Below are 15314 nucleotides of genomic sequence, written 5' to 3'. Positions count from 1 at the left end.
CAGTGGATGATACAGATGTAGACACTTGTCACCTCTGATAGATATCCTTGTTCCTGTTTGCCACAGCAGGAACTGATTCAGCACTGTTACCCACTTCAGTGCACGGTGACATTGGCTATGGTGAGGGTTTGAGCTGACCACTCTGACTCTGCACTGCTGTTGATCAGGGTTGGTGGTCATCCCTCTGTGGTGTAATCAACAGCAGTAGAGGCAAAAATGCTAGCTCAAAGTGCAGTAACCACCATTGAAATTGTGCAAATACTACGGATCGGGTTTAATGTGCAATCAGCATGTAATACTGAAAATACAAATTTAAAAGCTCAGTGAACTCCACACAGATCTCAGCATCCTCAGTAACATTTCCTCTCTTCTCTCTAAATTAGACTACACTAATTATATTATTCCACAGTGCTGTTATATCATATTTCACTTCCCGAAAGCATTTGTCTTTGCTCTTACTCTGTTGAGACAAGCAACTAAACACTTCAAATGACGTAGAGTTATTTTATTAACTACATCAAAATAACAAAATGTTTCTAATTTGGATGCAGGAGAGTAGAACATACGGAGCTCTCAAAAACTTCATTATTACCTCTTTTAGATCAATCTAACCCATCAGCAGAGTCATCATTTTTCCCCAGCACTCTTTCCCTCCCCCAGACAAATCAATTCCGTTCAACCTGCTTTCTTTTTATCTTGTGTAACTGTTTTATATCCCCTGCCCCCACCATTTGTTTTTTTTTAACCAGTTAAAAAAACAAACAAACAAAAAAACCTTACTCCTTAATTCTCTGGTAATTGGGAGACTTTCAGCTGCTTCTCTTTCAGTGCATAGCAATGTTTTCGCAGTTTCTGTCTGAGTTCTTGGATGCATGTTGCTCAGGTCAAAGCTCCCAACAGGTAGAACAGAGTCAGCGCAGGGACTCGGGTAGTGCTGGGTGTGGTTGCTGGGGTCCCTTGTGATAAAATTCTTTCCTGAGAGTGCAAAAAGATCAAGACAACTTTATTCTATTTATTTATACCAGTATTATCTAGTGCTGGTGGTTTAATGCTTTAACACACAGAGTAGTTATGCTTTTTATCTTTCTTGCAGGCAAATCCTGAAATTTCCACTCAGCTTGACATTCTCTAATATGTAAGGAGGTTTTGGTTTTCTGCTCCTTTACATCTGAGATGTAGCTGCTAGAGGATGACTAGGGCATTCGCTTTTTTCCTTGGCAAAATTACTTTAGATGCCATACAAATTTAGCTTGAAAAGTAGCCTACTAAATATGCATGAGTTTCACTGCATGTCTCAAGGAAAGCAGAAACATATGGTATCACGTATGATCACAACAAAACTACTCTTACTTGCTTTCATGCAATCTTCCTGATCTCAGCCACTCATTTCATGGTCAGTACCTGAAGTAACACTAACATCAACATTCTGAAACAGTTTCTGTGGATCAGCCATTAAGAAATCACCCCAGTTCCCTTGAAAACACCCTTTATTACTCATAGTTTTTGCATCTTTCGTGAACTAAAGTTAGGGAGTCATTCTAATATTTACAGGTGTCCAATGGCTATTAAAGGCAGTCAGGGATTGCCAGGGCCCAAGAACTCCACTAATCACACTGTTTTTCAAAGACTACCTTCCCAAAATAACAACCTGGAAAATGTACGTATGTATTACACTCACGGTTAAAACTGGTTATGCTTTTATTTTAAGCCACCTAAATGTAAAATTTCTGAAATGAACATCTGCTCTGCAACTGACATCTGCTCTTCAGCTGACATCTGCTTCTGAATCCTTGCTTATTCCTGGCCATTTTTTCGTAAACATTATGTCTTTACAGCATTTATCAGAAAGCACACAGGAATAAATTCCAAACCATATAATCATAGTTTATTCTGCTTCTCCGAATACAGACAGTCTAGAATTATTGTATATCTTCTCAATGTTTATTTCTCACTCAGACTTGAACACAGTAATTCCTGCTTTCTGCTAGTGTGATCCTACAAGGTACTAAAGGCTCAAAGAAGAGGCACAGCTGTCTAAAGTACAATTTAGTTGGGATTAAGATAATTCATTCCCAAATTGCAATTTGTAAAACTTATGTTAAATACTGTTAAAAATTTTTGCCTTACTCTGGGATTCCTTTGCTTCATGGGATCTTCAAGTAATTTCCATTAACCTTCCTCAAGGGCCTAAAATTCTGCTACTGTACAATCCTGGAAGTACCTTCATCTCAAAAAGCTGAAAAACTAGGACTTTTCTTATGCTGTCGGCAGCTACAGAACAGGAACTCCTTCACCTGTCTTGCCTAAGAGCCTTAATTTGTTAAAGGTTCTTAGGACATGCTTCCTACATTGGTCTGTATGCAAAATTCAGTAGTAGCTGTTTCTTGCTGTTAAAAGATGGCTAGATATAGCCACTGCCAGATCATTTTCTTCCCATTATCCCATCATCTTCATATAATAGCTCAGTGACCAGAACACTGAGCTAAGATATGGCAAGCTGGAAGAAGTGTAAGGGTACTACTTAAAATAATAGCATTCTGCTCTGAAAACAGTCAAATTATCAGGCCCAGTATTCTCTTCTAGCAATGCTCTGGAATGTCTTGAAGTAAATACAATTCATTATTACAGAAAGAAAAATAAAAGAGTGATTCCTCAAATAGGCAGGATACACTTCTATTATAAACACGTAGTGTTTGAGTATATATTAAAAAAATAATATAACATATTAGACTGTTATGTTACATATTAGAGAATAGAAGTGTGTTTGTGAGTAGCTAGCATCCATATTAACAAACCTTCCTATGCTGTCCAGCAGGCTGACTGCAGGCAAAGTGCCCCTTGGGAGCTGCCCTTGGAATGAGCTCTCTCTCAAACCACCTGCAACCGTTCTCACAGTACAACAACAGAGGTTGATCATCTTCTGTAAATTTTTAAGACCCTGTTTAATTTCCTAGTATGTATCTGGCTATGTAGTATCTGAAATGGAACTGAAAGCAAGAACACTTCAGCTTTCCCTCCTCAATTTCCCAACTAGGACTAATGGTTGAATATTAATGTGATCTTAAATTACACCTGAGAACAAAATCTCTCTAAATACTCTTTCCTAGATTACCCTAGATCACCCTGGGCTGTGTGTGAAAGGCATGAAGAAAAAAAAAAAGTTTACTGATCCCCAGTCTGATTTATGTTTGTCAAGTAACTATTTTTTGAAGAAACTGATTTCCCTGTTTTAGAAGTTATAATATTTATCATAAATCTTCCATGAAAGGAGAAATTTATAAGAACTAGTGAAATATTCAAAAGCCTATAAGAAGTTAGAGACTAAATCCATTTTTTAAGTCTCTTACACCCGGTAAAAACTTAACTTACTGAAGCAGGACAATATAATCTCATCATCTCAGTGTTCTTAGCCTAAAGCAATTATCAGTAGAACATGATAGTTTGAATATCAGATTAGATATTTTACAAGAATATATCTTAATTTACTTTTAGTATCTTAAGAACAGGCTAAGCCTGGTATCCCAGTTCACGTGAGGTGCACTGACTCATCAAATTAACAGACCCAATTACAAGAGCCCAAAAGCTGTTCGGATTCCAAGTGCAATTGACTGTCAAAGACACTTGGGTTTCCCTGGAAGCACATTAGTTATCAAAATCAGGCCGAAGTTCTTAAGTCTACTGCGCAGTTCTGAGAAAAATTATTCAATGTCATTTTCTCATATCAATGCACTCTGTTTCTTATGATTGATTATTTTTAGAGAATATCTCCCTAGTTATTAATGTTTCTTGAACATACCAGGATGTCCACTGACACAAATTATTTAATATGACTTTAATATGTACATACAATTAAGTTATGCATGTATCTGAGTTTCCAACAGAGTAAACAAAGTATTAAATTCATTTATTAAAATCTTCACTTTCTCTCTATATTAAATATTTTAGATAAAATTTTACATAAATATTTTTATACGGCAGCCATAACATAATTATTCTCTCGACACAAACACATTCTGAAAGAAAAGAAATATGCACTTCTTTAAAGATAACTAGTAATTTCTGTCACTATGTTTCAAGCCCAAGATCTACAGTACACATGTAGCACAGAATAAATCAGAAAACAATGGATGAATTTGGAATTTAAGCTCTTCAGAAATCACTTTCTGCTGCTTTCAGTCATGGTGAATATTAGATTTTGTGGTACGTACCCAAGGACTCTCTTTGTTGTGATGGTAATTCCAGGTCATTAGAAACAGGCACTTCTTCAACAAGAAGTTTTGACAACTCCTTCCCACGATACGTAACCTGTACAAACAAATCTAAATCAATAACTGGTCATTCTAATTACTTTTTTTTTTTTTCTGATAGGTGACAAATTTTCACTTTCACTTTTCTTATAATACTGAGTTTATGCATATAATAGTCCAAACTGTGTCTATCAATATCAAGCAGAAATTCTGCTCATTTGAATTCTGACTGACAAAACGTACTTCATCTGCTAAGCCCTGTAAACCATGCCACTATTTTTGCAGCATTTGTCCCTGACACTCTGACATTTCAATAAGATTGCTCCTTTTTGTTCTCTTAACTACCTTTCAGCTTTTCCTGTCAGTCTCTTAATCATTTTTAAAACTACTCTTTAAAAGCACTGAGAGCTTACAGAGTGGGCATTCCACGGTCTCTGAACTAGTTCATCATTGTACATCTGCTCTTTTTCTGGGGTTATGTACCTCTCCGTTTGCTGCTTATTCATTAACAGTAAGAAGACTTTAAAATTTAGGCTTGTACTGTCTTCTGTTTTAAGAACTAAGAACTAGAGGTCCTAAATGGTGAAAATATTTTCTAATTGCATTTTACCTTATAAATTACAGATTTGTGAAATTTGTTATTTCTATTTATTAGTATTATTTCAGAGAGTAAAATCAGGCCTACCTTGTTCCACACATACTTCCATGTCACAGAAATATCATTTCCTAATAGGTCTTTAACCCACTGAACTGGATTCTGAAGTATTTTGTTTTCACTTGTTTTGATCTTGCCATTTTCTAAGAGTGTGGCTTTATGACTAAATTCCTAAGAAATAAAAATTAAGGAGGAATTTTTAATTCATAAATCAACAAATCTAAAGTAAAATCCTTAAAATATGGGAAAATGATGAAGGATGATATAACTGAAATGTTGCAGCTAACTTGTTTTTTCTCAAAAAAAAAAAATTACTGCCACTATGTATCGTAAACTGTGATACATAAGATAAAAGGATTTATTCCAACAGAATAAGATGTTTTGGCCACACAGATAACACTATCAGAGGACAACTCCCCCTAGGTTTGAGATCAAATTCCTTTTAATAACAAGTGCTTGTCAGAACAGTATTTGCATTTTATTTCCTCTTAGACATAACAGAGCTGTGAATAAATTAATTTGTAAAAGAGAACTTAGGAACCCACACTCCAAAAAACTGTAACTCAAAGTCAGTCTCTTAGATGTGTGGAATAAATACATGTCACAGTAGAATTCCAACAACAATTCAAAGATTCAACATATTTGCACAAAACTTCATCTACATCAAGAGACATTAAAAGGAGAAACCTGACAGCCCTACCTCATGCAAAATTAAGTATAAAAGAATTTATTGTTACTGTCTCTCTGACAAGTAGACCAGTTCTGAAAACTTATATGCACCTCTGGAAGCATGGCTTACAGTTGTTTACAGATCAGTAAGTTATGGTTTTGTTATACTGGTCTCAGTTAGGCTAACACAACAAAAAATAGTTGTTGATTGGTAGGTTGTTGATTGTTGACTGTTAGAACTTGGTAAGTTTGCTTAGTATGCATGAGGTTAAACAATCACAAACGGAGAATTATCCATCAGATTCAACTGCCTTCTACCATGACAAATGGCTTGGCTCTGTGTCTGTAAGAGTCTAAACAAAGATGTTTAACCCAAACATTCTGACAAACACCGAATCCAGTTTACAGTTTCATAGGTTGGGTCCACAGTGTTCAAAATTGCATCCTGCCTACCCAAAGCTAACTTAAGTAAGGACTAAGCACTAAATGTTGTTATCAGGTAGATATCTGTAACTACAAAGAAGGAAACTTTACTGATCATCACTTCTTTGCAATGCAACAGATACTGGCTTCTTAACTCCAATCTCTACAGTACTCACTGTCTTCTAAGACATGAGTGCCATTTTCATTCTACTAAAAACCACTGACTTCTCTAAACCCCCAACATCAACATTTCAACATAGGGTTATAATTCCTCACATCCACATGCATCAGGCTGATATCATAGGTAACGGTCTTCAGAGATGACAGTAAGCATACCAAATTCTTCATCCTTGAATTTAGTCATCTTGGGGTTTGGAGAAATATTACATTTCCTTCAACAATATGAAGAATGTGTATAGATCTATGACAGGACTCAGTGTAGAGAGCCGTAACTTCCTAACACTGTCTTATGTTACTAAACAGAGTAACACACCAAACAGCTGCTCTCAGCAGAAAAGCATTCCTGAGCAGATTGTAGGTGCATAAATGAAGGTCTTTTCTACATTAACTATACCTGATTAGCTGAAAAGTACCTTTCATATTTTAGTCAATACGTTGCCCTGGAAATCAACTGGCTCACAACTGGGAATTCAGTCAATAATTCCATCATTTACTCAATACAAAGCCAGTTCCCTGGCAGCTGTCTTGCAAATCTGCTTTGTATTTGAAAGCACAGGGGCATGTTTTTATATTAAAAAGACGTTGATTTTACTTTTACTTTTTGCAAATGTGGTTCGCATCAGACTCCAAAACCAGCTGGCATGTAAGCAAGTAATTTTGCATGCATTCATGTCTGCTGTGGCACAGTGAAATCCTTAGTGTTACATTTATTTATTTAAGGGACCTAACAGTTGCTTCAAAAATCACATTGTCATAAGGACCTGAATGTACCTCCTCCTTTCAATTTGAAAACTGGGTATTACACAATTACACACAACTAACAACTCCACTCTGGTTTTAGCAACAGGAAATACTAAGAAACTGATAATGCAAAGTTAAACACAAACTTTACACATTCAGTGTTTGGGGTGTTAAAGTCATGGGGTAACAGAAGACGTACATAACATCTTCCTTTAAAACTCATAAAAGATTATCTGCAACTAATGCATAAAAATTTTCACTACCAAATGCTGAAGATACAGACTGCTGTTTCCCCATTTTTTTTCATTATTTGCTAATATTAGCATTATTATATCTCAACAATTACCTGCAGTTTGAATTCTAAAACATTTTCTCCTGGCTTAATCCTTCCCAACTGAAGTAGATCTATCAACTGGAGCTTCTTCTTGTTTTTTCTTTTATACTTCACTTGTTTTTGTCCACATTCCTGATAACTATAGCCCTGGGAAGATTTCTTACTAAGGTTTGCTGGGTAATCTGTGTTTGATGTAAGATTTGTAAGCACTAAGTTGGCATTAAATGGGTTCTCACTGCACTGAAAGATCATTCCCTGCAGAGTATTTGAAAAGTTCTCTGTGGATGTTGACACAATTACTTGCTGGTGCTGTTGCTGGAAAGCTTCTTTCTTATTTACGTATCTGTGTAGATCCTCATCTGTAAGAACCTGCTGACAGTCACCACCTGGCTGACAAACATTGTTATTGACAACAGTGCTTCGGGCTTCTGAAATATTTAATGTGTTTGTTGCTGGAGTGGGATGTAAAGACTTGTGTCCTTGCTCTGCAACTGCTACGCAATCAATGCCGTTTTGCTGTGAATTCTTTGTTTCAGCAGTGGAACCAGCAGTTTCTGAAGGCACTGTCACCACTTCTACAGCATTTGACATAGTATTGAAGGGGTATTTTCTTTTCGTCTTTTCAGATGTTGAAGTATGATCAGAAACCTCTTTGCTTCTAATTGCTTCTTTATTTGCTTCTGTCTCAGCCAGGCAGTTGTTTGGATGTTGGCTGCATTCCTGAGCTGAAAACCTATTTTCTAAAGAGAGATGTGCTTCTACTCTGTTTCCATTAGCCATGCTGGCACCAAGCCCCATATCAGATGTAACTACATCAGGATGCATGATTTCATCAGCAGCTAAACCTTGTCCTTTACCATTTCCGTAGGAAAAAAGTATGTTTGAGATTTGGTCCTCTAACTGAGCTGCTCTGAATACTTGCTTTGTTTTTCTGTAATTTTGTATTTTCTGGACTAACTCCTTCTGGTTTTGGGCAACAGTCAACAGACTCTTTTGCCTGGAAACAAGGTTAACTACTTGTTCCCTCAGTGCTCCCTTCTTAAAAGATTCCACTGAAGCCCTACAGAAAATTAGAAAAGTCTTATTAAAGACCCCATAGTTACTATGAACAGAGAACAAAAACAGTTAAACAGATGTAACTCACTAAAAACAAAGTAGGTTTCAAAGGACTTTGCCAACATCTAAAATTTGAACAATGTTTTAATCATGTATGAAGTTAATGGTTCAGATCCAAGGTTTCACACACAACAAACTGCAGAATTCTGTCTAGAAGTAGCATGAAAGCTTCAAAACTATAGCAAAAACCTTATACCACCCTTAACTCATAGAATCTAACCTGGGTCTCTATTACCATTGGCCAGCCTTTTATCATTGCAAGTAGCAATGGTTCATTGAAGTCAAAGCTTTTAAAGGATGTACTATCAGATATTTTTATGGTCTTCCACCGTAGAACATTTAGTGAACACCAAAACTGTAATAATATCACATGACCATTCAGACAAAAGCAGTTTAGGATGTTGTATGCCAGTTTGGAAATCTCTTTCCCTTCATCAGGACTTGCTTCCTAGTTGACCTGGTCTCCCTGTAAGATTCTTTCCAAGGATTCACCTCCTGCTAGAAGGGAATTCCTTGTTTTCCCACTTTGGCACAAGAACCATCAGCATGGCCTAACACTCTTTTCTCCTCATCTCCCCTCATGAGATAATTGATTGCACCATTGCTCTGGCTCCTTGCTGGAAAGATAGAGGAGTACCACAATGTGTGGGCAAAGGAACAGCAGTGCAGTTTGCTTTTAACTCCACCCACGGCAGAGACGCCATGCAAGTAACACTATCCCAATCTGAGAAAAGAGAGACTGTAGAGGGGATCAGGACAGAGCTACAGCAAGACTAGTTCGTACAAAACAAGGACAGCTAAACTACAATGTGACTGTATTGGTGTTCCATTCTGTACTGTGATACTGCTTGCTGTCACGTGCTTAGAACCCATGATATGATCAGTGTATCAGCATATCATTGATCACTGATATTAGTAAGCCTTGACAACTACAGAATACCACAGAAGCCTGTGAGGCTCCACACATTTTTCTAGCACTGTTTCTCTGGGAAGTTTTGTTGCTTTATTGCCAAATAGGTACAGAAAGAAGCTGCAACTGAAGAGAAAGTACAAAGCAAAGATAGTGCAACTAGAATGACAAAGGCAAAGCAATTTACAGCCACTGATAAATACAGTGCTTTTTTCCCCTCCTTTTTCTTAGGTGAGAGAAACATTTTAATATCTTCAAAGGAACATACTGAAATAGAGAAGTATTAGTATTTCTCCCTGGGCCAACTAACTGAATAACAGAAAGATAAAAAAATATGATGATGCTTCCTCATCTTCCGTACATTCATATCTTGAGTGGCAAAAGCTTATATGTTAATTAGTTTAAAATAAACTTTATACCATATAAATAATAAAAAGGAAATATAATGTAATTTGGCTCATTACTGTTGATGGACAGCTGTTGTATTAGCTGCAGGGTATCTGCAATACCCAGAAAATTTTATCATTTTTCTCTAGAACAGTTTCATTCTCAATATTAGAAGACAGACAAAACTGTGAAAATATTAAATTAATTATGTTGTTTTTTAATTCAGCCACTAGCTTGTTCACAAGGATAGTTTGGAACCCTAACTTCTCTTCACATAAAACTGTCTTATTTACATATTCTGTGTAATTTACCTCTTACTGGAAGTAACTGAAACCAATATTGATAAAAATTCAGCAAAATCTGAATGAATAGCACCTATTTTTGCTTTCACACTACTGTATACTTCTAATTACATCTGCTTTAAAGAATTCCTGTAAATACAAACCTTATATTCCACGTACCTGTATTTTTTAGCAAGGGCATCCTTTTCTGTTTTCTGTTTTGCAAACATTTCATTCAAAGTATTTTGTATCTGACACAGCCTTTGGACATACATATCTATCCAATATTTTGATATAATCAAAATTATGATGGCAATAGCATTAGAAAATGATAATAGTAATAACATTTTTGATGTAGTAAATGCACAGCCAAAGTACAAACATATTTTTACAGCATAACCTTATACAGTCATTCACACTAAAAGCTATTTACAAGTAGAGTATTTCCAAAGAAAATGCTCCCAGGAAAAATTAAACACAAGTTTAATTTAAACTGAAGTAGTCTGAGTATCAGAAAATTTTGAAGTGCAAGTGCCTAGCCTAGAAAGTTGTTATGAGAACAGGACAGATTAAAGAACTGCCCTGTGGCTGATAAGAACTGAAACTTTTTCAAAGTTTCTTTGTGTTGCAAGGAGTTGCATAATATAATAATGGTATGTGAGGCTACGTGCAGAAGTTACACAAGTGTAAGAAGGTGGCTAAAACATTTTCATTTTAGTATTATAAAACAGTTTGATGAGTTTAGACTGTTCTTAGTTAAATATGTGCTAAAAACATACGTATCACGGTCCTACATATTATCTAATACATAGTACAAGACAAAATATGATTAGAAATTGTCACATTTGTTAGCTGTATTTTTCTGAAATAAGAGGAACAATTAAAATTTCTTCTCTAGATCTCTTCTTTTCTTAGACATATATCAAAAAGAGAGCTCAGAAGTCATGATCAGCAGATACTACTGGAATAATACAGTAAACATATAATTTCATTTCTAAGATTCTAAAAGAGGAGATATGAAATCTCCATTATCACGGAAACTGGATAATTACATGATTAAAATTTCATTTATGTTTCCAATAACTTATTTCACAGTATCTGCCAGTACTCATTTTTTAAAATAGAAAAAATATTAAAATACTACTCTTATTAATCATAGAATCACTGAATGGTTTGTGTTGGAAGGGACCTTAAACACCATCTAGATCCAACCCCCTGCCATGGGCAGGGACACCTCCCACCAGACCAGGTTGCCCAAAGCCCCATCCAGCCTGGCATTAGACACCTCCAGGCATGGTGAATCCACAGCTCCTCTGGGCAATCTGCTCCAGTGCCTCACCACCCTCAAATGTAAGCTTAAGGTAACTTAATAGAGAATTCGAATCTATTTTTTACAGTAAATTGTACTGCATGTAAACACCCTGATGGTTTTATCCTATGCTGTAAATTTGTCAATATAATCCTATATTCTTGTTCAGTCTTGTACTTCTCCACAAGTAGTAACTATGATTTCATTTAAGAGGTGCTACATTATCAGTGCCTTAGTCAGCAGTCTATACCAATCATCATGTTCATTTCATTCATATCCCTAAACAGTAATAGTCTGATACTTCTTATTTTCCTCATTTATGAAATTGCATAAATCTTTGTTTCAGCCTTATCATGCATAAAGCTTTAACATGCATACAGATTTCTGCCTATCATATGTCCCTTCGTCAAACATTTTTCAAGCAAATATGATTTTAATTAACTGTTCATAATCCATACTTTTGACTTGGAGACTACAAATCTGCACAATTCCATATTTCACGTTTATTTTTGAAGGTATATTTTAAATATAATTCGAAAGCTCCAAGCTATTTTCAGGGAAATAAATAAATAAATAAAATTTTCTTTTCTGCCAGGAAGCAAAACTTTTTAATGTGCATGATCTGCTCCAAAGTACACAGTCCCATCTAGCTGGCAGAGGCAGCTGGGGAGAGTCTTTTGTCAAAGGTCTTCCTGCAGCAAGCTTTGCCACTTAAACAGTCGTGGCACAGACACAATATGCTCAAACAACTATGCAGCACCAGCATCGCAATGTTTTAGGAAGTCAGGGTCACTTAGTTGTATCTTGAGACTAATCTGAACTGAGATTTGATAGACTAAGACAAATTACACCTCCAGGCACCAGCATTTCTGAAACTGCCCATCATCAATAATGTTTGCCATATTTTTTACCCTCATAAATTATTTTAGGCTCCTGAAAGTGCATTTGCACAAGAATGAAAATGCTGCATCCATTATTTTTTACTATTACAGGCACATATTCACGTTCATGGAGGGGCTCCAAAAGAATCTCATACTTGTCACTGACCAACAGTGTGCATTTTTATCTGATGATCCTTACTTATATGATTGATTTGAAACGTATATTTCCATGCCTCCAAGTGGCACGCTTCCCTTTTTTATTATTATATTCATTCTTTTGTAAATGGGAAGTAAAGGGGAAGACATACAAGGAGTGGCTGAGGTCACTTGCTTTGTTCAGCCTGGAAAAGTGGAGGCTGAGGGGAGACCTCATCACAGTCTACAGCTTCCTCACGAGGGGAGCGTAGGGGCATGCGCTGAGCTCTGCTCTCTGGGGACCAGTGATAGGATCTGAGGGAATGAAGTCAAGCTGTGACAGGGGAGGGTCAGGTTGGATATCAGGAAGAGGTTCCTCACTGAGGGGGTGGTCGTGCACTGGAACAGGCTCCCTAGGGAGTCAGGGCACCAAACCTGTCAGAGTTTAAGAAGCATTTGGACTGTGCTTTCAGTCATATGGTCTGAATTCTGATTTTTGGGTAGACCTGTGTGGAGCCAGGAGTTGGACTCAATGATCCTTGTGAGTCCCTTCCAACTTGGGATATTCTATAATTCTATGATTCTATTCCAGTAAATACACTTATCTGGGAACTGTTATTAAATTCTTATTGTCAAGCTATATGTTCCAAAGGAGATATGCAAATACCATTACTTGTTACTTGCAATACTATTTCTAAAGTGATGATATTAGATATTTACAAAAAATAACTGAAACAAATTTACATCGACCTGCATCTTTGGAAGTTCTCAGTTCACATAGCAACAGTTCTTTCTGCTTCTTTTTGGTATCTTGTATGGCTACAACAGACTCCTGTCAACAAATACAAGAATTATAGTAAGAAGTAGGGTCAAATGCACCATATCCTGCATGGAGGCAGGATAAGTATTGGTGGACTCAAGTCATTCCAGATAGGGAGCAGCTTCTGTGAGAAGGTCATGGGGGCACTAATACGATAGATACACATAGTGCCAAAGCTATACTCTGCAAGGGGCTTTCACAGCCTGGTTTTGCCCAGGTGTTCAGACTTGTCTTTGCTCAGAGTCCCACCTCTGAGTGCACTGCAGGGATTAGATAGTGAATTTCACCATGACATTATCACCTAGACAACATACACATAGCCTATGGGTATGAGCAAGAGCTCTCCTAACATAAAACTTGTGCAAAAATCTTTGCTGGTGTTTTAAACTAAGATTAAACAATTTCTAAATGTCTTCATTATGAAGAAAAATCATTACACTTTCAAAGAGCCATTTTGGAAATGTATTGAAAAGTCTCAGAATTCCTCACCTTTTTCTATTCATATAAGGAATAAAAAAATCTATATGTTGCCTACTATTTGCACAATAAGCATAAATACATGGAAATCATGAACTGAGAGAAGTGATAATCCACAAATTTATTGTTTACTGAGCATGATACTGTTCTTTACATAGATTCTAATGTTATTCAGACATTTTTATGTTATTCAGTCAGTAAATCATGCTATACAGTATTCCACTATGAAGCACTGTAACAAAACTCTTCTATTGTCCATACTCACCACACAGGATTTCTCACATTGTGGCTTCAAAGCTGCATCATCATTTTTGCAGCACTCAAAACAAATTTTTGCTCTTCTTGACCTAAGATAACTCCTCTCTTTGCAATTAAAAAAAAAAAAAAAAAGAAGAAGAAGAAGAAATATAATTTAAAATGAAATTGCAGGAGGAAATTGCACCATAGGTTAGATGAGCTCATATAGGTTACAAAAATGTAATGGCAGACCATACTACGAAAAAATATCTTGTATATGCAAATGAGATCGTATTTAGGCAGCATAGTCTTTAAAGCTACAATTTTTAAAAAACACAAAGGTCCTGTAAAAGGAAGTATGGATGACAGTGAAAATCTAAAGAGCCAAATATGTCCTTATTCCTTAGATTCTCAAGAAAAAAAAACATCATGCATCCTATTTTCTGAAAATAAATAAATAAATCCTAATCAGTTGTTAACAGAGTTAAACATACCTGTGCCAGGCAATATGCAGCTCTGCAAATCAGCAGAAATCTAATGTACAGTTTTGCACTATGACTACAGATCCTATGTTTTACATGATAATCCTATTTTTTATGTTACCAAACCAACATACCTGTAACCTCAATAGTTTCAACAGGAAGTACAGAGTCAATAGCACCATAAGACTTAAGAAGTTCTTTCATTTCATCATCACAAGCTTCATCCAAAGCACTTTTCCCAGAACTGTCTCTCTCACAGGGATTTGCTCCATGCTCTAGTAGAATCCTGGCTGCCTATTACATATTATAATTTGTATTGTGATTATTCTTGCTGTAGAAATATACCACAACTATCTATGGTAAGCCACGAGTAACAAAGGTACAAATAAGGTACCCTAAAACCTATTACACATGCAGAGCCAAGTTTATTTGGCTCTTATTTTATACTTCTTTCTTTATAACAACAAATTTTAAAAGGGCAACTTGTTGTGAATCACTAGACAGTAGTTAAAAAACATCCTAGACCTAAATTAATAGAAACTGGTGAATTTTATTGTGAACAAAGAGCAGAAAAGAAGTGGATTTTTTCCTCAAGACATTTAATAGTGTTTTTGTTTTTCAGCTATGTGCTCTGATGATTTCTTTTCTAACTCAAAATCACTTATACATCTGCTTAATTTTAAAATGTGGAAAAGAGATTAGTGGCATCTGTGGAATCATTTCCCTTTAAAACTGAGATCATATGAAAGCATTGAGGGGGCCAGAGGTTAGATAGTAAAGAATTTTCATACGTATGATTTCTCATTTTTAACATTTCTAATTTTCTTACATTGCAAATATTCAGAATACTGTTAAATATCAAAAGAAGAACACCCCACAGAATTTCAAAATCTGTGGTGCTACCTCTAAAGTAGTGGCATAATCAGTCATAATCCTCTATTGGTTTTGCCCACAAATACTGAATAACAGTTTGTATGTTTTCAAGAGTCCTACTGACAGTTAGGCACCAGGACTGTGAAGTCTCCTCCTT

General features: G+C 36.1%; 1 protein-coding gene across 3 annotated transcripts in view; it reads right to left on the bottom strand.

Annotated features, from left to right (window-relative positions):
• ANKRD31 (ankyrin repeat domain 31) overlaps nucleotides 1-15314 on the bottom strand; it is a 69306-nt gene that overhangs the window by 11906 nt on the left and 42086 nt on the right. For all 3 annotated transcript variants that reach the window (XM_080573593.1, XM_080573594.1, XM_080573595.1), the window contains 8 exons: nucleotides 14419-14578; nucleotides 13831-13928; nucleotides 13019-13100; nucleotides 10124-10220; nucleotides 7262-8309; nucleotides 4933-5073; nucleotides 4209-4305; nucleotides 781-975 (listed from right to left, as the gene is read on the bottom strand). In XM_080573593.1, the coding sequence (XP_080429719.1) occupies nucleotides 781-975; nucleotides 4209-4305; nucleotides 4933-5073; nucleotides 7262-8309; nucleotides 10124-10220; nucleotides 13019-13100; nucleotides 13831-13928; nucleotides 14419-14578 (1918 nt within the window). The remainder of the gene's footprint in view (nucleotides 1-780; nucleotides 976-4208; nucleotides 4306-4932; nucleotides 5074-7261; nucleotides 8310-10123; nucleotides 10221-13018; nucleotides 13101-13830; nucleotides 13929-14418; nucleotides 14579-15314) is intronic.

This window comes from Anser brachyrhynchus (assembly GCF_964034855.1).
Source record: "Anser brachyrhynchus genome assembly, chromosome: Z".
NCBI lineage: Eukaryota > Metazoa > Chordata > Aves > Anseriformes > Anatidae > Anser > Anser brachyrhynchus.
The sequence above is the reverse complement of the archived record's forward strand: the minus strand, read 5'-3'. Positions and strand labels throughout refer to the sequence as shown.